The following is a 23,660-nucleotide window of genomic DNA, read 5'->3' as shown; positions in this document are numbered from 1 at the left end:
AGAATCTCTTGGCGGTGAGACCCAAGCATCAGTATTTTTTTCCAGCTCCCCAGTCGGTGCCAACATGCAGCCGGGTCTGAGAATCACTGATGTAGAGACTGTGGGTTTTCAGTTCTTCTTGTCCGTCCTTGGTTTCTTTCACCAGCCATTCTTTAAATTCCTAACAGACGGCTTTTTTCGTATGTAGTCTACGTATGTTGACACATGATATTTTCCAGTAGGCGATTGAATGGAATGTTTCCCAATGGAACTTTAAATAAAAGTTTTTCCAGTCCAAGCCTAAGTAGCACTCAATTGGAGTTCGAGCTACAGGAAACCTCTTTGCTTTTGGTCTTTACACTTTCCATTGTGAGGAAAAACGTGTTTTATTTCTTGTAGGCATACTGTACAAGGGAAACGGGGAGAACCAGTTTATCTCCCAGCAGCCCCCGGTGGTCAGCAGCATCATGGGCAACGGACGGAGGCGCAGCATCTCGTGCCCAAGTTGCAACGGCCAAGCGGATGGTAACAAACTCTTGGCCCCGGTGGCGTTAGCGTGTGGGATCGATGGCAGCCTGTACGTGGGGGATTTCAACTACGTTCGCCGGATATTCCCCTCCGGAAACGTCACGAGTGTTTTAGAACTAAGGTATGTCTTTCCTTAATTCGGGATTTTAATGAAAACCAAATGTGCCTTTGTGGAGGAAAAATGTTAAATCTAATGTCCTAATGTATTTATCTAAACATGCCTTTCCAATGTTTAAAGTTCTCCCTAGAAAAAGAAGTTCATTTTGATTATAAAGTTAGGGAAAGCACAACACATGTGAGTATATATTTTGCTGTAAATATATAAACAAGTATAAAGTCACCTAGTATATAAAATATCTCACTGATTCCTGCGAGTGTTCTGTTCTCTGCTAGGATAGAATTATGATGTTTAGGTCTGTTTAGTTATCTCTAGAATAAATAACCTTGTGATATATACTGTTAGTGTCTTATTTCAGTGTTTGAAATTAAGGCATAAAATATTTTCCTACAATTATTCCTCTATGTTATTAGCCGTAATGTCAATAGTTGAAGTAACAAATTGTTGTCTTTGCTCTGTTCATTGAAGTGTGATTATCAAAATCACTCTGTTCTGTAAATTATTTGAGAAGCCTTGACCTACAAATTTTATCCCCAGTGTTATTGCTGCTTTAGCTGGCGATTCTCCATACAAAGAATTAAGATCTCAGTATTCAACTCACTGTATTTTAGAAGCCTTTTCTAACTGTGCTTTTTTTCACCTTCCTTATCTGCTTCCACCAAGAAATAAAGATTTTAGACATAGGTAAGCATCTTGCTTAAAGGCTCTTGTATATTTCAAACGTCCTTTTCACATTCCACTGTGATTCTCTGACATTTGTTTTCTGTCACCGTTCTGTCATGAGAGAGGGAACTCGGTATCACAGAACGTCTAAGGAATCAAAACCGCTTAAAGAGCGAACATTATGCAATATATTGCAAATTCTATCATGCGATGTAATCTGAAAAGTGATTTCGAGTCGATGAATCAAATACATTTTGAGACCCAAAAATCATTATAATGAACATCTTCGTATAACAAAAACTATCCCTAAACTGTGGTTACCAGCTCACGGCGTCCAAGTCCCACGGCCCAGAACGTAACGGGAAGCGCAGGAGAGTTTAGTTTGGCCGCCAGCCGGGGCAGGTCCTGGGTTATGGGGCCCAAAGCTTATTCAGTGCAGGGGACTCTGCTCAAGGAAAAGAGACTCAAAATATTTTTACTTTGGCAAGTTTTTAAAAAGCCTCAGATGGCGTGAACCTGGTGCCAGAGCCCTCGCTGGACTTGGAAGGGACTCAGACGAGCTCCTGGTAAATCCATTAACTTCCTGGTAGATCCGTCCCTGCTGTCGTTTGTAGCGTCCTGGCTTGAGAGAGTTACTAGACTGGCGTTTGCAGAAGCAATGTTTCCATCGACTCCCTTAGTGGGGGGAAAGGCTTTTCTTCGGAGCCCAGGGTGAGTGCGGGTGAAGCGGATGTAGAGACTCCGAAGCGCCCCAGACTCTGTTTGCTGTGCACCAGCAGTGGGGGCAGGCGCAGGAAGAGCTAACGTGAGGCCGCTTTGACTGAAAGCGTCCCTCCAGACAGCGGAAAGCGGGAAGACAACTCGTTTTAAAATAAAGCCAGCCAAGAGCGAGACAGATCGGGTGTGCTCGATCCAGCCTGGCCATTCCCACACCTCAGGAAATGGCATCAGATGGAAAAATGTGCGGCCGTTTACCTGGCTTCCTGAGATTAGTGTGGCAACGTGGCCCGTGTAAACGGTTGTAAAGAGGCTGACAACTAAGAAATCAAACCCCAAAGCTCTCCTGCAAAAAAAAAAATGGGTGGCTGTTGCGTATCACTGGGACCAGGCAGGGGCCCACGACTCTCTCTCTCTCAAGACCCCCTGTGGCTCTGGCTGGCACTGCCAGCGAGTGGCTCAGTCACGTGCTGAGCTTAAAACTGCCCCAGACTCCTGCACAGGCAAAGCTGTGCTGTGGGAAACCGCAGCAGAATATCAACATGGTCCTGGCCTCGCCTTCCTGGTAACCGTGGAGGGGAGAGAAGACGAGCAGGCGAGAAGCTGGAGGCGCTGCAGAAAAGCAATCAAAGCAGCTGCCTTTTAATGAGCGGGCCTCTTGCACGCCAGGCACGTGGCCAGATTCTCCCTACGCACGACTGCAGGTCCACACCACAGCCCTGGGGCTGCACAGGAGGAGCCCGCATGTCTTCCCCGAGATGCAGAACTCGGAGACGAGGAGCAGAGATTTGAACCACACCGAAAAGAACGTTCCTTCCCCTGTGCCACAGCCAGTTTCTATGGCTCCGAGTGGCTAGGTTTCCACAGGGTAATTCCCTGGGCATTCCAAACACTAGGTTTATTTCATAATCATTTGACACATTAATTGGCACTGTAATTTCTTTCTCGGGGAAAAAAATCTATGCAGTTAGAGCTACATTATTATTAACAACACTTGATGGAATGAACTCAGGATGTACTAACTCATGGCGTTTGGCGGTGATACTCACTGTGACCCTGCTCTCATGACCCTCTGTCACCCCTCTCCTCTGTGTGTCATCCTGGCTGCACGTGTGCTCCTGTGTGTGCCATGCATGTACGCGCACAGCTTGGCTTTTATGTGGATGTCCGTCGTTACTAGATCCATGGTCCCTGATCGCTCGTCCGGTGCCGGGCACTTGGACAAGCTGTCGTAGCAGACCAAGTCGGTGCTCTCGGAATGTAGTCGTTGAGAGAAGATAGGCATGCAGTGGATTGAAAGTACCAGTACCACGCTCTGACAATTGACCATACCCTCAGCTTCCGCAGGGAGAGTATAATTCTGGGGACGAAGGGGTCACTGGGAGATGGCAGCATGGTGAGGAGATGTTTCCGCCCGGCGTTGGAGTTTGCCGAGACGGAACCACCAGGAGAGGGGAGGGCGCAGTCAGGACGCAGGAGCAGAGAGCAAGTCAGGTCATCGCGGTCTGGGAGAGTGGTGAACAGCCATGGTCCGAGAGGACTGAGCCCCACCTGGATGTGAGCAGGGGACTCGTGTTGGTGATCATGAGGGGCTCAGGCAGAGAGAGGCAGGTGAGGGCCAGGTTGCTGAGGGCCCCGTGTGCTCTGAGGAAAGACTCTTCTCTCTTAGGGTGACGGAGACGGCGGGGAGCCGTTTCTCGATCTTGTGCGTGATGGCAGCACACACACGTGGCCTCGTAGGGAGATGACCCTGGTGCCAGCGCTCAGGATGGTTAGATGATGACTGAGAAAAGCCATGAGATGCCAGGTGCCTGAAAGAGTACAGTTGTCAATCAAGGAACCTAGCCAATAAACCAAAGAAGTTCAGGGAATGGACACACCATTAAGGAACAGGCAAAGTAGAAAATATCCCAAGTTTTTGAGCCCAAGTCATCAGATGACAAAAATTATTGACAAAAACAGAGGTTCCATTTGCTTCATTAACCAACATATCAAAATTTTGATTAATGAGCTCATTGATTACTCAAAACCAAGATATTTGAGCACCCTGGAACTTCTTGATTTAGCTTAAAATATGAAAATTCTTTTCAGATGCTTCTTCCCACTCCCCCCCCCCAGATCACTTTCCCTTTCAAGTTGGTGGGATCCTGCCTGGCGTGCTCCTCGCCCCTCCTTCCCTGGCCAGCGTGAAGGTCACGAAAGACACCCACGTGGGGGACAGGAAGAAAAGGAAACTGAACAATGGTCGACATCTGTAGGAAGGACCAGTGTGGTCCGTCGTTAATGGCTCAGTAAAATGTGAAAATGCTTCCAGTCCTCTTCCTGTGTCTCACGTACTATTGGCGGTCTCGTTGACTGGGCTGCTGGGGGACTCGTTAATACAAATGTTCAATGATACATATCAGAATACAGTCTTATTACTTTCAAATTCAGAATAGTCTGTCCTGCCGAAGATAGTAAGTGCTGTCAGGATATTATATCAAATAAAAGTCGCCAGCTATGCTTGAATGAACAGATATCAATACTGCTCAATCAACGTGTTAAATGTTTATACAAGTAGAAGCTTCTGAAATGCTTCAACAATAAGTTTCTCTTAGATAACGCTAAAATCTCTCCCCATGACACTGAGAGTATGAGTCTGCTAACAAACCCTTTTTAGAGGTAGTAAATTGTAGCTCATCCCTGTTCCAATTCTTAAAAGTTCCAAATAAAGGAACTTAAATTAATTAAGTAATACCAGCCAAGGGGCATTTAAACATGCAGGACTAAAAATCAACGTTGTGAATTTTATATGACCAATTAAAAGATCAAAGGAAATGCTGGTCACTGGTCTGTGAAACTGAAGCAATTAAAATTTAGATACAAATTATAAAAACTTGATTCAGCACTTTTTATCGATTTAATATTTAAGAAAGTGAAGCGGACGCAGAAATATCACACCCCCAAAAGCCCTGCTTTCAATAATCTCAACAGACTTTGAGTAGCCAGGAAATAGATAGCGTACCCCTATTCATAAATATAACTTACGCTTCTTCAAATGTTCTGTGTTCTAAAGGCCACACACAACTTCCAACTAGAAAGATAAAAGTGCTGATAGTGGCTGTTGAGTAACAGCTCGCTCTTGGCTGTGACTTCTCCGGCCCGAGAGGCTGAGTTGTAGCGCCGCGTGAGAAAATCTCGTCTGCATCCGCCCCGAGTTTGCCCCGGGCTGTGTGTCTGGTTGAGCGAGACCTCGGAGCCCACGGCAGGGTGATTGACGGTGGTCGTCTGGGGCGATTCCGGAGGAGTTCAGAACCAAGGTGCAGTGTTCTCCAGGGTCCAACCTTGCCCTCCATTCTTTGATTCTGCTTCTCAGAGTCGACATCTCCGTCAGTCACTCGGGAAGGTGGTCCAGCCACCAGCGGTCTGTTCCCGGGCAGGGTCACCACACGTTTTCACACCAGATGGGTTATGGTCGGAAAGCTCCCCACCCGCCTGCACCCGCACACCTGCCTGTCCAGGGCTCGGGCTTTTCCCCAGGCGAGGGGAAGCGCTAGCTGGCCCCGTGGCCTCAGGAATCTCGGGCCCATCACCGATGACAGGCTCAGAGCTTCTCGGCCACCAGGCTGCCAACGAAACAGTTCCAAGCTCACGGGCTTGTTTTGTTGTTTTGGTTTTTGGTGGAGTTTTGTTTTGTTGTTTTTTGCTTTTTGGGGGGGTTTTGGGGTTTTTTTTGCTTTTTTGTTTTTTAGTGCTTTAGGTTAGATCCCTCTCCTTGTTTCGGAGGGCCTGGCCCCGACAAGCAGCTGTGTGCGGCTGCCCTGTGGGGCCAAGACTCAGTCCCTGCCTGCTGTTTCTGCTGTGGGCCACGTTTTGCTGCTCCGGGGTCACGTGCTCCTCCCCCGAGGGCTTCTGGGCAGTAGAGTGGTGCAAAATGAGAGCTTTTGTTGGCAGGCCTTCGTGGAACCATTGACCTCCGTGGCTCGGTTTGGAAATGTCCGTCTTCAAAGCAGGGGAGGCGTCAGGACAGGAGAGAGCAGACCGTGGTGGGCACCGTCGCGCCGCTGCCCCCACTGGGGTAACGCGGGTGCCGAGAAGGGCACGGCTTACGCCTCGAACGTGTCTGTCCGTGGTTTTCACCCAAGAAGGCTCGCGTGCCATAGCTGGAGAGTGTGCCACTGCCACCCCAGCTGGCGGCTGAGAAGTCCATGGTTGTTTTTCTCCAAACGAGAGGTGTCACGGGAGTGTTGTCCAGTGTAGACCAGACGAAAGCAAATGCAAGCATCGCTAGTGCTTGTTGAGTGTGGGTTGTGTGCTAGGCCCGGTGTTAAGGATTCCACCGGTGTTGGTTCTCGTCCTCCTGTGAGCAGCCTGTGGAGTATGGACTAGTATGATCACCTTGGCCAGGAAGGAGCCTGAGACAGAGCCGTTAGATAACCTGCCCCAGGTCACACCGGTAGTGACAAAGTGAGGATTCAGACACAAGCAATCCGGTTGAGAAGTCACGCTCATAGGTGTACACACCTAACAAAGAATATTGATAAGTGTGTGTGCATTCATTACGAATATACAACCACTCATAATTAGCATATAATCACAGCGCTAGGAAAGACTAGGGATGTTTTTCCAATGCCGTGTCTTCCAAAGCCAACCCAGCCAGACGGAGGTACAACTCTGTCAGCAGCTACAAGGTCCTGAAAGACCACGTCTGTGAACAGCAGGCTGTTCCCGGGGGTGGGGGAGGAACCTCTGCAATGTTGTTCTGAATCTTTATATTGATATGTGACTTTTCACTTCATTACAGAGTAATAAACTGCCACATTAAGGAGCACAGTATGTCTTGCTGCATTATAAATGCCAGGCATCAACTTGGGGAAATGATATAATAACACTTAGCACGGCAAGTTGATCATTTGGTATAACCCAGAAGTTCTGAAATGTTTTCGTTTCCAATGGCTTGCCTCCCTTTATGAGTTCTGCGCTCGACGGTTCACCCTTTCACCCTTTCATGCACATTTCAACACACAAGGCCTCTTGCTCGAATCTGCCCCTCATCCCCAGAAGACACTCAAGACGAGAAAGGAGAAATCAAAACGGAAGGGGTCAGGCCTGGGTGTTCTCGGCGTCTCTCTGTGTTAGCAGCACCGCGGCAGGTCTCCGCCAGTGCGGGCTTCACTAAAGGGAACCAGGACCTGTCGTTTTAGCAACGGCCTCTAACAGGAGTGATAAACTCCTTGCGTTCACCACTGAACAGGAAGAGCCATGAGAATTGCTTCATTAGAACCTACTGAGTAATGAGAAAAACAACTGCACCGTTATTTAGAATAAATACTTTCATATAGCTAGATTTGTACCACACATTGTAGACAGCCACACAGAAAATGCATGGAAAGAAGCGTATAATTTGTGTGTGTGTGTGTGTGTGTGCGCACGCGCGCGTGTGCACGTGCACATGTGGAGAGAGAGGGTGAGAGAGAATGAGAGTCAGTAAAACCAAGTTTGTCAGCAGGAGGTACGTGGGACCTGCTGGACTCCTGTCTGGTGACTGACATCCCTGTTGGGACACCAAATCACTTCCCCTCTTTTTGGCATTTTTTTTCGGAAGGCAGTCTTTGCACATGGTACAAAACTACATTAGTTCTAAGAAGGCGGTGCTGAGTGTAGGGAGCTGTCATAACTTGTCCATGTGTTGACGGTGTTGGTCCTACCATTTGTCACAGGTAATGGGACTCAAAATGTTATATATTTGCTCTACTTTGTAGTTCTAAAACTGAGGGACTGTGTGTTGTGAACCAAAGCCCACATCTCACCAAATGCACACTACACAGGTTGTAGAGAAGCCCAGGGCACAGACCTTAAGTGTAAAGCTGATGGCCCGCCATCCTGACACACTCTGGTAGGCCACCTGCCCTTGAATGGCCTCATCTTAGTGTTTGACCCCACATCTCAGGACAGACGTGGTGACTGCATCAGGTGACGGTGCTGGATCGGGGCAGAGCAGCCAAGACAGACATAGGGCTTCGTGTTTTTGAGGGGCAGGTGTTCTCGGTTGGATTGGGTTTTATGGGGGGGGACAGGAAAACCCCCACGATGAGGGGCAAGTGAAATGGCCAGGAGGTTGGACTTCAGCCAACAGTTAGACGGCTGCACCCTTCCCCCCTTCTCCCAGAGCACAGAGTGTGTCTGTCACCCAAGGACAGCGATGAAATGGCTTTGCATCGGACCAGAAAGATTCAGAGGACTTGCTTCTGTGTTTTTGGCTAGAAGCATATCGCCTTCTAAAAGTAATTATTTTCAAGATGGCTATTTTAATAAATATCCAGCCCTGGCTGGTGTAGCTCAGTGGATTGAGTGCCGGCCTGTGAACCAAAGGGTCACTGGTTCAATTCTCAGTCAGGGCCCATGCCTGGGTTGTGGGACAGATCCCCAGCAGGTGGTGCATGAGAGGCAACTACACATTGATGTTTCTCTCCTTCTCTTTCTCCCTCCCTCCCCCTCTCTCTAAAAATAAATAAATAAAATATTTTTTAAAAAATAAATAAGTATTCAAATCCTCAGGCAAGGACAGAAAACAGTCATATCAGAGGTGGCCAGTGGTTCTGTTAAGTCTCTCTCGTAGGCCGTGGGTGGCGGAACGCGCTGCTCCGCTTCCCGTTGCCCGGCGACGGATGGATTGCGGCTGACGGCCCGTTTCTCGCATCGGGGCCTATGGTGCTTGCACCTCCCCTGCGTGCCGGGAGTAACCGTGTCGTGGTGCTGATGTCTGCTCCTTCCTTACAGCAGCAACCCAGCCCACCGATACTACCTCGCCACCGACCCGGTCACAGGAGACTTGTACGTGTCGGACACCAACACCCGCAGGATTTACCGCCCCAAGTCGCTGACGGGGGCGAAAGACCTGACCAAAAACGCCGAAGTCGTGGCCGGGACAGGGGAGCAGTGCCTCCCGTTCGACGAAGCCAGATGCGGGGACGGGGGGAAGGCTGTGGAGGCGACACTCATGAGTCCCAAAGGTACTGACATTGGCCAATTTGGGGATTTCTTTTTATAAATAAAGAAAGGGGGTAGAAAATCCAGTTAGCGCCTGATTGTGCATAATGCTGAGTCTCACGTTTTATCCGCAGCTGGGTGCTGGAATGCTGCTTCACACCTCGTGTTGGTAAAAGCCGTGTAGCGCAACACTGCTAGAATCCTAAGTTGATTTTACAGTAAATATTGGGTTCTCGGCGTTTTTTTTGTTGTCATTCCACTTTTTTCAACTTTTGGAAGAATAAAGCAGCTACCTCTCTGTTATTCAGGTCACATCCTGCTCAACGTCAAACAAGGGCCCAAATTCTTTCATTGTCCCGGAATGTCTTTGTCTTGAATGAGTCCCAGGCCTCTGTAAAAACCATCACTAAGCAACCCTATTAGCCCTCACCCAGCTTGGAGCTATTAAACCTTTGTTTCTATGCCATGGGAAAAAATGCTTGCTGAGAGGAATTTCTGGAGGTAACAAGGGCTAAAAATGCTATGTGATAAAGGCTTCTAGCTTTTCAACCAGTTGGGACTGACTCCTTGCTCATGTATTATGCCATTCATTTCAGTGTTTTTTTGGTGGAGGGCTTTATTTTTTTTCATTATAGCTAACGACAATTGTGCGAACAAGGACTGGACAAAAGTATTTGTTGTACTGAATTATTCATAGTAGCAAATTTCCCTGTAACAAGGTCAACAAAACCCTGACCTTGGCTTGGGTCTATTTTTGTTGGAATATACGAGTTACTCTAAGTTCAGTGTAACAGAATTTGACCTATTTCTGTAATTCACAGGCAACAACATTATACAGATATTATAAGCTTATATTTAAAACACAAGTCCTATGTATATGATTCACACACAAAGCAGGAATTCTTATGAATCTGGGTTCTTTCTTTCTTTCTTATGGTTTTACATGCATTTGTATTGTAGACGTGCCTGTATTCGGTTTTTCCTAATGTTTTAGTGATCTGCAGTCCTACCCGCTACCTAGCTAGTGCCCATGTGGTCCCGGGGCTTAAACCCTGAGTTTGGGGATGGGCCTAAACGCGTAATCAAAGTAATCACTTTCTGAACACGAAGTAACACTTCCTTCTCTTTCTTGGATCCAGGAATGGCGATTGATAAAAACGGGTTGATCTACTTTGTGGATGGAACCATGATCAGAAAAGTCGATCAAAACGGAATCATCTCGACGCTCCTGGGCTCTAACGACCTGACGTCAGCCAGACCTTTAACCTGCGACACGAGCATGCACATCAGCCAGGTAGTCCCGGTGTCGGCCGACCGCGGTGGCGCCGTGTTCCCCCGCGTGTATCGTGTGGGGCAGACAGTGTGATGCAGCTGTTCCATTCAGATGTCACTCAGGAGCTACTGAAGAGTTACTTTCTTCTGTAGCTCTGCATTGGGTAAATTCAGTGAGATACAGAACAGTTATCACTAGGAAATGCTAAGCATCAGACATAAAAGGCCAGGAAAGTGGCAGCATGCAGATATTCCAAAAAGAACGGAGCTGTTCACTTAGCTCTCTAATCTTTTGATTGCGTGAGCGCCTTGGGTAGTCGAGAGAACCCACGTGATTAGTCCCGAGGGACGTATGTGTACAATTGGGGACTTCCCTATTGGCTTCATTGAAAACACAGTGGAACACGAATAGATTGACATCGTAGAAAGCCCTGACGTCGGGTGGCTGTTACCGCTGAATGGAACACATGTTCATACCTCATTGACATCTGCAGCTCACTCCTTAGAGGTTCATTAGCTCTTTGGCCGTCCCCGGCAAATCTTTCAGTAAGCTGCACATTTCAATAAAACGCTGTTTCCTACATTTGTTTCCACTCCAACTTTTCAAGTTTATTTTACTGTAGCTATTCAGAAAACAATTTTGGAACAGTTTATCGAATTGAGGGTAATTCCCCCCGAACGGCCTAATTTAATCTGCTGGCAAATTAACTGCAGCGCGGTAACTGACTAACCAGGCCGTTTCCCGTTTGACGAAGGTGCGTCTGGAGTGGCCCACTGACCTCGCCATCAACCCCATGGACAACTCCATCTACGTGCTGGACAACAACGTGGTGCTGCAGATCACCGAGAACCGGCAGGTGCGCATCGCCGCCGGGCGGCCCATGCACTGCCAGGTGCCGGGCGTGGAGTACTCCGTGGGGAAGCACGCGGTGCAGACGACGCTGGAGTCGGCCACCGCCATCGCCGTGTCCTACAGCGGGGTCCTGTACATCACGGAGACCGATGAGAAGAAAATTAACCGCATCAGGCAGGTCACGACGGACGGGGAGATCTCCTTGGTCGCCGGCATACCTTCCGAGTGTGACTGCAAGAACGATGCCAACTGCGACTGTTACCAGAGCGGCGACGGCTACGCCAAAGACGCCAAGCTCAGTGCGCCCTCGTCGCTGGCGGCGTCTCCCGACGGCACCCTGTACATCGCGGATCTAGGAAACATTCGCATCCGGGCCGTGTCCAAGAACAAGCCTTTCCTGAACTCCATGAACTTCTACGAAGTCGCCTCTCCCACCGATCAGGAACTCTACATCTTCGACATCAACGGCACCCACCAGTACACCCTGAGCCTGGTCACGGGCGACTACCTGTACAACTTCAGCTACAGCAATGACAACGACATCACCGCGGTGACCGACAGCAACGGCAACACCCTCAGAATCAGGCGGGACCCGAATCGGATGCCCGTGCGAGTGGTGTCCCCCGACAACCAGGTGATCTGGCTGACCATCGGGACCAACGGCTGCCTGAAGAGCATGACCGCGCAGGGGCTGGAGTTGGTGCTGTTCACCTACCACGGCAACAGCGGCCTCCTGGCCACCAAGAGCGACGAGACCGGGTGGACGACGTTTTTTGAGTAAGTGTGTCAGAATTCTCCTTTGACTGTAAAATACTGGGGTAAAATCTACAGTGATAACGGAATCTTAGAGGGACCTGGAGCTTCTATCATGTTGGCTCCTTCTTTCAGAAAAGGAAGGTCAAGTGAGCCTCGGGGCCTTGGAAGGGACTCGCGAACGTGAGCACCCTTGGGGCCCAAGTTCCATTAGCATCGTAGCGACGCTGCCTCTGCTTGAGCCTTAACATGTCCCTTCACTCAGACCGAGGGCGTTCACGAGAAACTTCAGGAGAGCTTGCCACGGCTGTGGTCCCAGGCGTAAACCCTTGGGTTCACCTGTGCCCATGCGATAAGGCTCTTTTGAGACCCGTCACTAAAAAGGAACTTTAAAACCATTGACAATGAACTTGGCTGATGATGACGTTGGTACTATGAATGTTACTTTCCCCTTTGTTCTTCTATTTTTGCACCCCAGCTGACATACAATATTCTGTCGGCTTCAGGGTTACAACCTAGTAGACATTTACGTAACTTGGGAAGTGACCCCCCCCACCGAGATGAGTCTAGGACCCGTCTGACGCCCTGCCTCGTTATCACAGGGTTATCGGCTGCATTCCCTGCGCTGCAGTTCATGTCCGCGTGCCTGTTTTTGTAACCGCCCACCCGTACTTCTCAGCCCCTCCACCTGTGTCTCTCGGCCCTCCAGCCCCCTCCCATCTGGCAACCGTTGTTTGTTTTCTGTGTCTGTAGGTTTGTTTCTGTTTTGTTTTGCTTTGTCGGAGTCCACATGTAAGTGAAATCATGCAGTATCTGTCTCTGTCTGACTTATTTCGCTGGGCGTACTGCCCTCCAGGTCCATCGATGCTGTCGCCAGTGGCAAGCTTTCCTTCTTTTTATGGCCGAGTAGCATTCCATTGTGTGTATGTATCACATCTTCTTCATCTGCTCGTCTGTTGGCAGGCACTTAGGTTGCTTGCGTGTCTTGGCTATTGTAAATAACGCTGCAGTGAACCTAGCGGTGCGTGTATCTTTTCAAATTGGTGTTTTGAATTTTTTAAAAATAAATACCCAGAGGAGTAATTGCTGGGTCATATGGTAGTTTCACTTTTAATTTTTTTTTAATGCAAGGGTTTTTTTCAATTTATTATTTTTATTTTTTTTAGATAGGGAAGGGAGGGGGAGAGAGGGGGAGAGAGACAGAGAGAAACATCAATGTGCGGTTGCTGGGGGCCGTGGCCTGCAACCCAGGCATGTGCCCTGACTGGGAATCGAACCTGCGACACTTTGGTTCGCAGCCCACGCTCAATCCACTGAGCTACGCCAGCCAGGGCTACTTTTAATTTTTTGAGAAATCTCCATCCTGCTTTGCACAGGGGCTGCACCAGTCTGCATCCCCACCAATAGTTTATGGGGGTTTCCTTGCCTCCACATCCTCGCCAGCACTTGTTGTGGGTTGATTTATTGATGGTAGCCTTTCTGACAGGTGTGAGGTGATATCTCCGTGTAGTTTTCATTTACTTTTGCTTGGTGATTAGTGATGTTGGGCATCTCTTCCTGTGTCGGTTGGCCATCCGTAGGTCCCCTGTAGAGAAGTGTCTATTCAGGCCCTCTGCCCACACACACAAAGAAGAGCTTACCTTTTTATCACCAGTTACTGGAGAATCTGAGCTGCACGTACAAGAACCTCACCACTAAATGCAAACCAGGAATCGCTGGTCGCTGTGAAAGCAAATGAAAAAGCACGCTTACCCGTCCAGGCTGCTCCACCAAACGTGTGGAATGGGGGCCCAGGGAAGGTGCTGTTTCAACAGTCATATTCTCAGGGGCCAATCACAATGAAGTGAAAATTAGCTCTTGTATGTCTTATGGCATATGTACTTTGCCGTGAATGCATGTGTAAAATTATTTCGATTACTTATTCACTGCACCAACCATAAGGGGAAATTCGATATAGAGAGGTGGCATTTGACAAATGCAAAACAGTCCTTGAAATGAGTATTGAGTTCCTGAGTGTGATTTTTGTAACGATATGCTGAAACAAAACTATTTTCTGTAGGAGCACACCTCTAAAATTATAATGAAAGTCAGCAGAAAAAGAAAATGACCCAATGGACAAATACTTTTCGTACAACTTCTCTGGAGTCGATCTCATACATAAAGCACAGTCCTTCTGTCGCTCGAATTGCTTTTCTTTTCTGACAGTTTCCCTTTTAATAAAATGAATGTTACCCAGCAGCATGATTTTGTCACGGGAACAACCCTTTCAACGGAATGACATTAAAATTTTAGAATCACGCTCGGAAAGGAATAAATTGGAAGTTAATGGGCAGCCCTTCTCTGCACCATTTTCAAAGTGAGAGCGGGAGACATCGCCGAAGAGGAGAAAGAGAAAGAGCGCAGAAACCGCGCCACGAACGAGGAGCCTGGGCAGGGGAGCTTCTCGCATCCTGAGACCTTCAGGACGCGACGGCGGCACTAGCCGGGTTTCAGTTCAGGCCAGAGCAGGGGGAAACAGAGAAGTGGGTTTAGGGTACAGTCTAGGACTCCAGCCACGTTTGAACGTGGCCGGACTTGTGCCCCGGGCCACGCTCTGCACAGAAGCTTATCTCACGGGTCACTCCCGACACAAGGACTTTCTGCCACAGATACAGTGGCTTCTGTAGACCCTGCAAAGGAACCTTCACCGAGTTCGGAAAATTAGAGAAAGGGGTATGTATACTCCAGTGGTGGAGTTAGTGTCAACGAATGTGAGGTGTTCGCCTTTTTTCTCCACTGTGGCCCACAGAGAGCCATCTCCCCGTAACCGACGCCCACGAGAGCTACAGGCTCCGTCAGGGGTGGATGTGGGGGCTCAGGCCGAGGCTGGCTTGGCCAGCCAGTCTCGTGAATGTGATGGGCAAGCATCGTGGTAAAGAATAAACGTCTATAATTAACTTAAATAAGTCACCCTCATACTTTCACCAATACAGACTCAGGACACATAAAGTGTACCTATTGTCCTTTATCTCGATAAGTTAAAGACAGCTGTTACAAAGCACTTTAAAATATTTTAGCAAATATAAACGTCCTCATTATATATGTTTATATAATATGCTTTCACAAACCAGCGCTTCAAAAATAACTTTTCTAGTAAAATTAACAGAAATACTGTTTTTTAAAAGCAGCATTCTTGTTAATTTTCCACCAGATAGCTACAGCAAAGACATGGCTGAAAGTTTTCTAAGACACATTTATGCGTTTTACAAAACAGAAAAAAAAGTGGAGCAGTTAACCAAATGCCGAATCACTGTGTCAGAATGACGATGGTTTGTCTTCTTCGCACACACGCTTGTCATCGGGCTGTGGGAGAGCGAGGGCCGCCTCTGCTCCGAGTGACAATCTCTGAGACGCTCCAGAGTGTGCAGAAGACGGGAGGGGGGTGTCGGCACCGGGCCACTCCGACGGCCGCCCCTGGGTCTGCACAAGCCTGAGGCGGCCGGTGGACAAACTTGGCGTCTCTCTGCACGCATCAGAGCCCCGGGCACCAGTGTCGCTTCTCACCCCCGGCAGGGACGTGCGAGTGGTGTGAGGTCTCAGTGAGAGACCCGGGGACCCAGCTCCCCGGTCACCCTGCCTCGGGGCTTGTAGACTCCCAGCGGGCTCCCCCGCAGTGGCGTCCCCTTCCTCTCTCTGTAGCGCCATGTGTCTCATTCAGTCCTTAGGGACCCTGGATGGTTTCATGAAGAAGGGATTTGAGAGGCCTGACAGTGGTCAGGGTTTTGCCGAAACCACCAGGAGATTGTGAAAAGAAACATCGTTCCCAGCTGAAAACACCTGTGCTCTAGGAGTTTCGTGACACCAGCCCCTATCATCACCTTTCTGCACAAATACGTTGCAGAGAGGAAGTAAACTTGTCAGCCCAAACTCCCACTGGTACGTGTCCAGCTTCCTAGCTAGCCTGGGGTCCAAAAAGCCTTGGGCTTAAAGCTTTACAGGATGAGAAACAGATGCAAGAAGACCTGGAATCAACACATCTGCCTACTGGGAAAAGTAGTTCCTATAGTTCCCACTGAAGAAGGTAAAAGAGAGCACTCATTCAAATTTCTCACCTTACGTGTTTTCATTGATTACTCCTTTTCTCAGCACAAACTTCACTTACCACTGGTGTGTCGCAGTATTGCTAAAAGTACAGAATGAAATTGGAAAGTGTTCTATAAAATACAAACTAGTTCATTGACTGGGTGGCTCCCACAACTCCGGGGTGTTGAGTTGCGTATGGAACTCTCCCAATAGCTGTCTGTCGAATGAAGGGGTGGAGGAATAAACCAAAAGGTAGACAGGTCAGTGTTTATAGAGAAGGCTCTGATAAAACCTGTAGCTGGTTCTTGCCTCGTCTCCCTGGGGAGAAGATAAAAATGCTCGCTAGCTCTCTGAAACAGTCCCGACCTCTCTGTACCAATAGTTGATGCTGAAAATAGTAACACTTCCATTTTTACTGTTGGTTTTTTAAAATAAACTTAGCTAACCTTACATGCTTAACCTCTTTTACTTTATGAAATACGGACTTCTTCGGTTGGCCTTAATATTAAAATAATTAGCAAAAGTATTAATGTACGTCCATAGCACTTTCTTTGGAAAGGGTGGTGCGGAGGAGTTGAGGAATGAAGACAGAAAACATGTTTCTGAGCAAATGCAGTTGACCTGTATTGTGGTACCTGGCATCAGAAAGGACCATTTTAGGGAGAGAACACGTGACTCCCCACCTGAGAGCCTCATCTGTCACCGATGACATCGGCCAGGGTGACGGTTTAGGGTACAGGGGCCTGCCCTTCCTCTTCTCCTGGGCAGCAGTTTCTGTGTGTGCTCGAGTTGTGTCCCTGTTGTGACAGGTCAGGGCGGTGGCCGTGCTCTCAGCCGTGCAGCTGGGTGGCGTGATAGGGGGACTGCAGTGGGAGTCACGCGGTGCGATCCCGCAGGTACCGTGTGCAGTAGATACCAGATGGGTCGTAACTGAGCTTTGAAAGCTGTGCACGAGACAAATGTGTTTCATGAACTGGATAATTGTTCATTACTGACCGAAAAAACCATCTTGTCTAAGACTTCCTCCCCCACTAACTGGCTGGGCGGTGCACAGGACGTTCGGCCGGCTAATGGGGTCTCCTTGCACGAGGACAATGTGACCAGCCCAGTTTCTCTCTTCACCTGGTACGAGGGGCTGTTTCACGCTGCTCTTCCTGCCATTTAAAAACAATTAATCTCACGTTATCATTTCTTAGCCAGAGCAATTCGAGGGAACCCGAAAAGATCTCACCTGCTAAAAATGTATCGTTTAAAAGTTCATACCCAAAGCAAAGCCACGGTTCTCACACTCGTATGCACGCAGAAGAAACCCAGTGTACTGAGCTGGGCAATAGAATAAATTACTTAGTAGTAAATGGCATTGCACCGTTCCCTGCTTGCTCACCCCCATAAAGCACCAACTGTGAAGGTGTATCAGGGGCTCTTCTGTCTGGTTAAGGGGGACAGCGCAGGGGAAGCCCCCGGGGCGGCTGACAGGTGTGGGCCCACCACCAAGCAGGGACTTGGAGTGTGTGGAGCTCTCATATTTGTGAGCGGACTCGGTGCTCTTCTGCGAGCTACGTTTGGATTTACAGAGCAAATCAGTGCGTGTCAGCTTTCACACATGCAGGCGGGTGTGTATGGGTCTCTGGCTCCTCATTCGCATGCTTCATCGCCCCCCACTCAGGCTCAGCGGTTCCAGCACGAGCTTCTGAACCCTTTCTGTGTGCTGAGTTAACCCCGCACCCGGGCCAACCCCCGGCTCGCACTCCCGCGGGTTCTGAGACAGTCCGGGATGGCTCTCAGAGGAGGGGGGGCAGGCGGTGCGCACAGGAGCGCTGTTGCACGCTCAGGCAGCGCGCCGCAGGCGTGAGAACTGGGGCGGCCCGGTGGCAGCGAGTCCGAGTGAGACAAATGGGGCCACGCCCGTTGACACTGAGTCCTGTCTGGGTGGCCTGGCCTTGGAGTCCCGTGGCGTCGCCCCCACGTGTGTGTGTTGCAGTACGAGCGTCTGATGTCAGCGAAACTACAGAGGCGTCTTCCTCCCGCCCTCTCTGCCCTCTCTGCCCTCTCTGCCCTCTCCGCCCTCTCCAAAGATAGCGCCTGACGCCCAGCCCTGAGGACTCGGCCGCTGCAGCCACGTTTCATTGTCATTTCCTCCAAAACTGCATGGGAAGCACAGCAGCCCAATTTCCAAACACACGTCTGAGGGCAGTGCGTGGTTCGCCTCCTTACCACCCCATTCTCTTTGTCTTGCGTTCCTTGTGGACAAAAACACTGCAGAGATTAAGGATGATCCTAAAGAGATTTTTATCAGCAAATCACTTAAAGTCCCTGGAAATGCTACGGCTGATTTCCGTTTTCGCTATTTTGTTGAACCGTTTAACAATTTTACTTTAAATTTTTAACCAGACTGTGTCTTCCCAGGGACAGCTGTTCGAAGTGGCTGCTGCCCCTTCCAAACGTCCACCTGAACGGGACTGAGGCGATACCTTTGTCAATAGTTGGTTTAAACCAATTTTCTCCTGCAGCCTAGTGTTAAGAAATAATTAGTTCTGTCCTGGTGTCAAAGCAGAAAGGGAAAGGGGGAAATTGTAGGTTATTCAGATTACTCCAAAAAAACACCAGAAAAAGTCAAAACCAAATTGGTCAGATTTTCTCAGTCGATCTCAATACGTAATAAGACGTAAAATGTCTCGGATATTTAGTGTGATTTGCAGGGCGTCACTAGCCACAGAGCTACATTAACTCTTCCAGTGCATGCCGTCTAGCACCTTAATGCCCTGGCTGTGAGAGATTGCTCCACAGTGGCTCAGGAGTGAGTAAGTGGAGTCGGAAAAGCGTTGAATTCCCCCTTCAAACGAATCACGAAACCGTCTAAATTAGACCGACAGTATGGCCACCTTGCACCTGGGGGACTCGGCGGCTCCCTCTCCCAGTGGTTGCCAGATGGTCCCTCCCAAGACTGAGTCACACAAACCAGCCCTGTGAGCCGATTGGTTGGTGACAGGGCAAGAAAGTCACAGGCTGACAACCAGTGTAAGGGGACTTTGTGTTTTGTGGTCATTGTCTTCGTTGTTTGTTGTGGTTGTTTTACAATCGCAGAACTAAAGATGGGGAATTGGGTGTTTTCCGGAGACTGTCCGAGTCTCTGGCTCATTTCTGTGATCTCCAGATACAAGCACCCCTCACGTCTCACTGCCCTAACCCTCAGCCCTTCGCCCGTGTCCCCGGACCCTGGGGGTCCCGGCAGGCCTGGACACCACGGCTACAGGACTAATGTGGACACTGCTCTCTTCCTACCCCCACCAGCGTTGGGGGACCCCACCCCTCCCCACCCTCCACATCTCATAAACACACCCCCACACTTCAACAGATTTCCTGATGAATCCCTGCCTCTTAGAGTGAGGTGCCAGAACTCCGGAGAAATGGTGATATAAAGAAATGCCAAACTTTGTAAATGGCAAACAGTAGGTGTTGTTCCCTTTTAGCCTGTTTTTAAGAATTTGAGTGTTATGTAAATTAAGATTTTTTTTAATCTCTGGGCATTTTAAGGAAACTCAGTATACGAACCAAAGGCTGAACAAACTTGTGGTTTGTCTAAGGAAATAGTTTATTAGTTTAAGTGTTTAATGAGTATGTGTCAGGCATCTGCCAGAAGGAAGACCTCACTCTGGGTTACTGTAGGAAGGAGAGAAGGACCCCCAGTGCTAATAAAGGCAAACGGAAGCCTTCCTGAAATTAGAAGAAAGGTCTTTACCCACAGATGAGGGTTTTAAGCTGCATCAGTTAGTTACAGAAACAAAAGAAAGATTACGAGAACGTTACAGTCCGGAAGACAGAATGGCTGAGGATCTGAATGCACCAGGTATTTCCAGCGGAAACCAAGAAGCAGGACGACTCCGTCTTAAATGCTTCAGACCTACAGGAGCGAGTGTGTTCCGCGGCCGTTTATAATCTAAAGCTAGTGAGGAGGGTTGTGCCCTGCATTTCCCCTTCACGCCCGTGTCCGCGTGTGCATACTCAATGAAAGATTAGTTCATTCGTGCCTTCTTAATGTAATCAAGATCTCTGGGGTTTTTTCAACGTAATTGTTAATGTGCACTGCATTCCCCCTAACACAGGGGAGTGCCCAGAGGCCTGGCGAGTCCCATTTGGGACAAGCCCAGGTGACCCCGGCCCCCAGGGAGGGACTCTTTCCAAAAGCAGTTTCGCTGCTGCCTGAATGAGAGTCTGGAAGTGTCACGTTGCAAAGGCGCCCTGCCTGGCAAATTAGTCAATTATTTCACCCCTCCTGGGCGTTGGTAAGCTGGGAGCTATGTCCGTGCCTTCTGGGCATCCGGCACGGCCCGTTCCCCCACGAATTTCCTGGCATCCATCTCTTCACTCACTCCGTCCTTCAGTCGGAGTCTGCTGTGTGCCAGGCACTGCTGCCGGAGGCTGGAGACAGCGGCGGGGAGCTAGGAGATGCACCCCGCCGTTCAGTTCGCACAGCTCAGGGCCCACCGAGGGAGACGGAGGAGAAAATCATGATGACGGAAAATGCAAAGACAGGGCTGCTGGATGCACAGGGAGGGTGGGAGGATGGGGAGAGGATGAGAAGACTGACTCCCCAAGGGGGTAAAAATGTAAGCTTAGTCTTGAAAGGTGTGAAGAAAGGCTAGCAAGCAGAGGGAGGGCCTTCTAGAAGAGAGAGCTTCTGGGAGGCAGAGCGTGGCTGGTCTTGGAGAGAACCGGGGCCCAGGGTGCGCGTGGGGAAGAGGGAGGTGAGACTGGGGGTGGAGGAAGTGGGGGGGAGCCCCGTTCCTATCAGGAGGGCTGCGCTGCCCTGTCTGCCGGGTCTTCCATCTGGGCCGAGGGGCGCTAATGAAGGATGTACCCGGGAAGCGGCGGGGCCTGTCTGGGCCCTACAAGGCTGCATTCGGTGGACAAAGGCACGAGGCGTCAGAGGGGGCAGGGGGGTTAGGAGAGTGTAAACCTGGTTAATGAATGCGAGCCTGAATGGGGCATGGGCACTGAGGTTAACAAGAAGGAAGTTGATCCATGGTTAGGAAATGAAATGTAACTTGGCAAGTGAAGGCAGGAGGGGGTGAGTGAGAACGAATGAAGGAGGACATCCTGGCTTAGGTGACTTAGTGGACAGGGCAGGACAGCCAAGAGCAGGCCAGCGGACAAAAGGTGAGTTCAGATTTCGACACTGCGAGTTTGCGGTTACCGCAGTCCCGTCTAGCATGCGGTGCAAAGGGCTGCTGAGAACCCGGGAGATGCCAATCCTAGAGGCGTGCACACAGGGGCCGTGGGAAGCACCGAAGCCGTGAGTGGGAGTGGAATCGCACTGAAGAGGAATGCAGGACACCTAGTTACGAGGGGAAAGTGTGCAAATACGAATTTACTAACTGGAGTTTCCTGTGACTTAGTACTGAAGGCGGTACCCGTGTTCATACTTTAGGGTCCACCTTCTGCTACTACTGGATGCTGTTCCCTAAAGTTTTTGAAAACTTCAAATCTGTGATTCCTCTTATACATCACATCGGTTTCTGTATTTCCCCCCTTTTTTACCCCCTTTAGCTCTTTAGCTGCCCAAGGTTAACCATTCCTCTGCTCTCCTGCACTCCTGACACTTGGCAGAAAGAACATTCATTTTCTTAGAAGAAAATACTGATTTTTCCTCTCCTTGAGCTTGTAAATAGACCACATTTGCATCTAAACACTGTTTCGTCTTGGGTCGGGAACCCATCCACCGCGACCACTGTCTTCACTTCCGGTTCTTCCACGCCCAGCTCAGCTCTCCACGGCGCCGACCGCTCGCCATTCCTTGGAGCCACGTTCTGCCTGGTCCCCCCCATCCAGCCTCTCTTCCGACACGCAGCACGGGCGACTAGAGAGGGCACTGGGGTGCAGAGCCCTGGGTCCCCGCCCTGCCTTTGTCACTTACCCTTGTGTGACCTGGCCAGTCCCAGCACCCCCAAAATGTTGTGCCTTCCCCCATAAAGTGGAAGACTTTTTCATAATTAACAGTCTCTTCCTACTCTAAAAAAATCTGTGATTCTCACATTTCTCCCCAGCTTTTCACAGGCCCCTGTCAAAGCTTATCTCAAAAGAAACATCACTGAACAGATCACCAAATCTCCTTTGCTGAAACAGCCAGCCGCATTGTGTTTCTGTCACACCTAAGAACATTTTCTCTGTTGTGCCCATACTAGTAATAGCAACTTAAAATAATGAATGGGATTTCTCCTTCCACACAGGCTTGCTACTTTTTTATGTAAACCTTTCCGACGTACTGTAGAGGTCCTCACCCCCTTCTCGTTGTCACTCACTGCCCAGCAGTTTCCCGGTGGCGTCCCGTGCGTGGCAGAGCCCGGGCCAGCGCACACAAAGAGGGAGACAGAAGGGAAAGATGTGTTCATCCTCGGAGCACGTCAGGGCCCCCGGGAATAAATCCAGGAGGATGAGGGCGTGCATAGTTCTGTGTTACAGATAGTTTTGGAGCAAAACTCTCCCTCCGCTTCAGCTGTCTAGCTCAAGTCTGCGCTTCACGGCCTGCCCCAGACTCGTCACCTGAACAAATAAGATGTGTCCTGCGCACGTCTGCCCTCCTCAGTCGAGAAACAAAACTTTTTCAGCGATGTGCCTACGCCCCTTCTCAGAACGAGGGCCAGCCCAGACTCTTTCAGACCCCAGAGGGAACTAATTCTGGCAGGTCCTGACCGGAGGCCTCTCTCCCAAGGCCTCTGAATTTCAGAGCTGGGCGTGGTCTCTCTGTCCCTTCTCTCCGATGCGGTAATGGCTCTAAAGAGACACTGGGTCACTTTTTTGGAATTTGATCTTGAGAAAAATATGTCTGTGGCCGTTGATCGTTAGACTCAATGTTCAAAGAAAGGGCTGGAGCGGAGGTGAGGGAGGGAGTATCCGTCCCTGACTGTGGTCCTGAACTCGTGGGATCGGGGGTGTTGGATGAAGAGAACAGTGGCTGGAAGCGCAGCTCCTGCCCTTTCTGGTTTTACAGAGCAGAGCTGGCCCGAATCTGGCGAATCTGGCGCATCTGAAGGCCCCAGGAAGAACGGCAAGAGCCGCACCTCTCCCCCACCCCCACCCCATGCAGTTCTGACACTTGCTCCTTAAGATGCTCCTAGCACTGGGGGGTGAAAATCACATGAAATAATACGTTCCCCTTTTGCATTTTTTCTGTCATCATCTTTGGTCAAGTACAGGTAGCAGCCAACTGAGTGCCAGGTGAACCCATGACTCAGGAGTTGGTTGATTGCTCCGCCAACCTTAACGATGGACGCATTTGGAATATTCTACCCAGAATGTTGTTTCTGAGTATTTGCTACTGACAACATCTCTGCAGAATTCGAAGAAATTATGATTTGCCCATGAGATCATTGTTAAGCTACATGAATCTCAGCTTCATTCCTAGAATGCTGTGGTGTAAATTCTTCTGAAATTACTCTTACAAGTCACATAATTGCTCTTCAGCTTCCAACCCAGCCCACGGTGTCTAAGTCAGGTTCTGTTCGATGTGGCTGTCGGTGCCCGTCCTTCCTCAGGAATGCGGATCGAGACGTGATGGATGCATGTGTTTTTGTCATGGTGGGTTAGCGTGTCCTACTTGACCGCAGTGACAGACAAGAGGTGGTTACACATTAGCATCGTGGAAAACGCACTGCTAGACAGAAGGCAAGATGGAGGGGATTTTTTTTTCTTTTTTGGGGGGGGTGGATATCACTGGCTGTTAAACTGAAGGAAATCTGAACCTAAGGA

At 49.5% G+C, this 23,660-nt stretch overlaps 1 protein-coding gene across 2 annotated transcripts in view; it reads left to right on the top strand.

Moving 5' to 3' along the window:
- Positions 1–23,660, top strand: part of TENM3 (teneurin transmembrane protein 3) — a 562,235-nt gene that overhangs the window by 510,898 nt on the left and 27,677 nt on the right. For both annotated transcript variants that reach the window (XM_045821208.1, XM_045821209.1), the window contains 5 exons: positions 379–628; positions 1,289–1,309; positions 8,765–8,997; positions 10,114–10,268; positions 11,002–11,876. In XM_045821208.1, coding sequence (XP_045677164.1) covers positions 379–628; positions 1,289–1,309; positions 8,765–8,997; positions 10,114–10,268; positions 11,002–11,876 — 1,534 coding nt within the window. The remainder of the gene's footprint in view (positions 1–378; positions 629–1,288; positions 1,310–8,764; positions 8,998–10,113; positions 10,269–11,001; positions 11,877–23,660) is intronic.

Source organism: Phyllostomus hastatus, unplaced genomic scaffold (assembly GCF_019186645.2).
Source record: "Phyllostomus hastatus isolate PE091 unplaced genomic scaffold, TTU_PhHast_1.1 phas_scaffold_46, whole genome shotgun sequence".
Classification (NCBI taxonomy): domain Eukaryota; kingdom Metazoa; phylum Chordata; class Mammalia; order Chiroptera; family Phyllostomidae; genus Phyllostomus; species Phyllostomus hastatus.
Note: the sequence above shows the minus strand (reverse complement) of the source record. Positions and strands in the feature narration are given on the sequence as shown.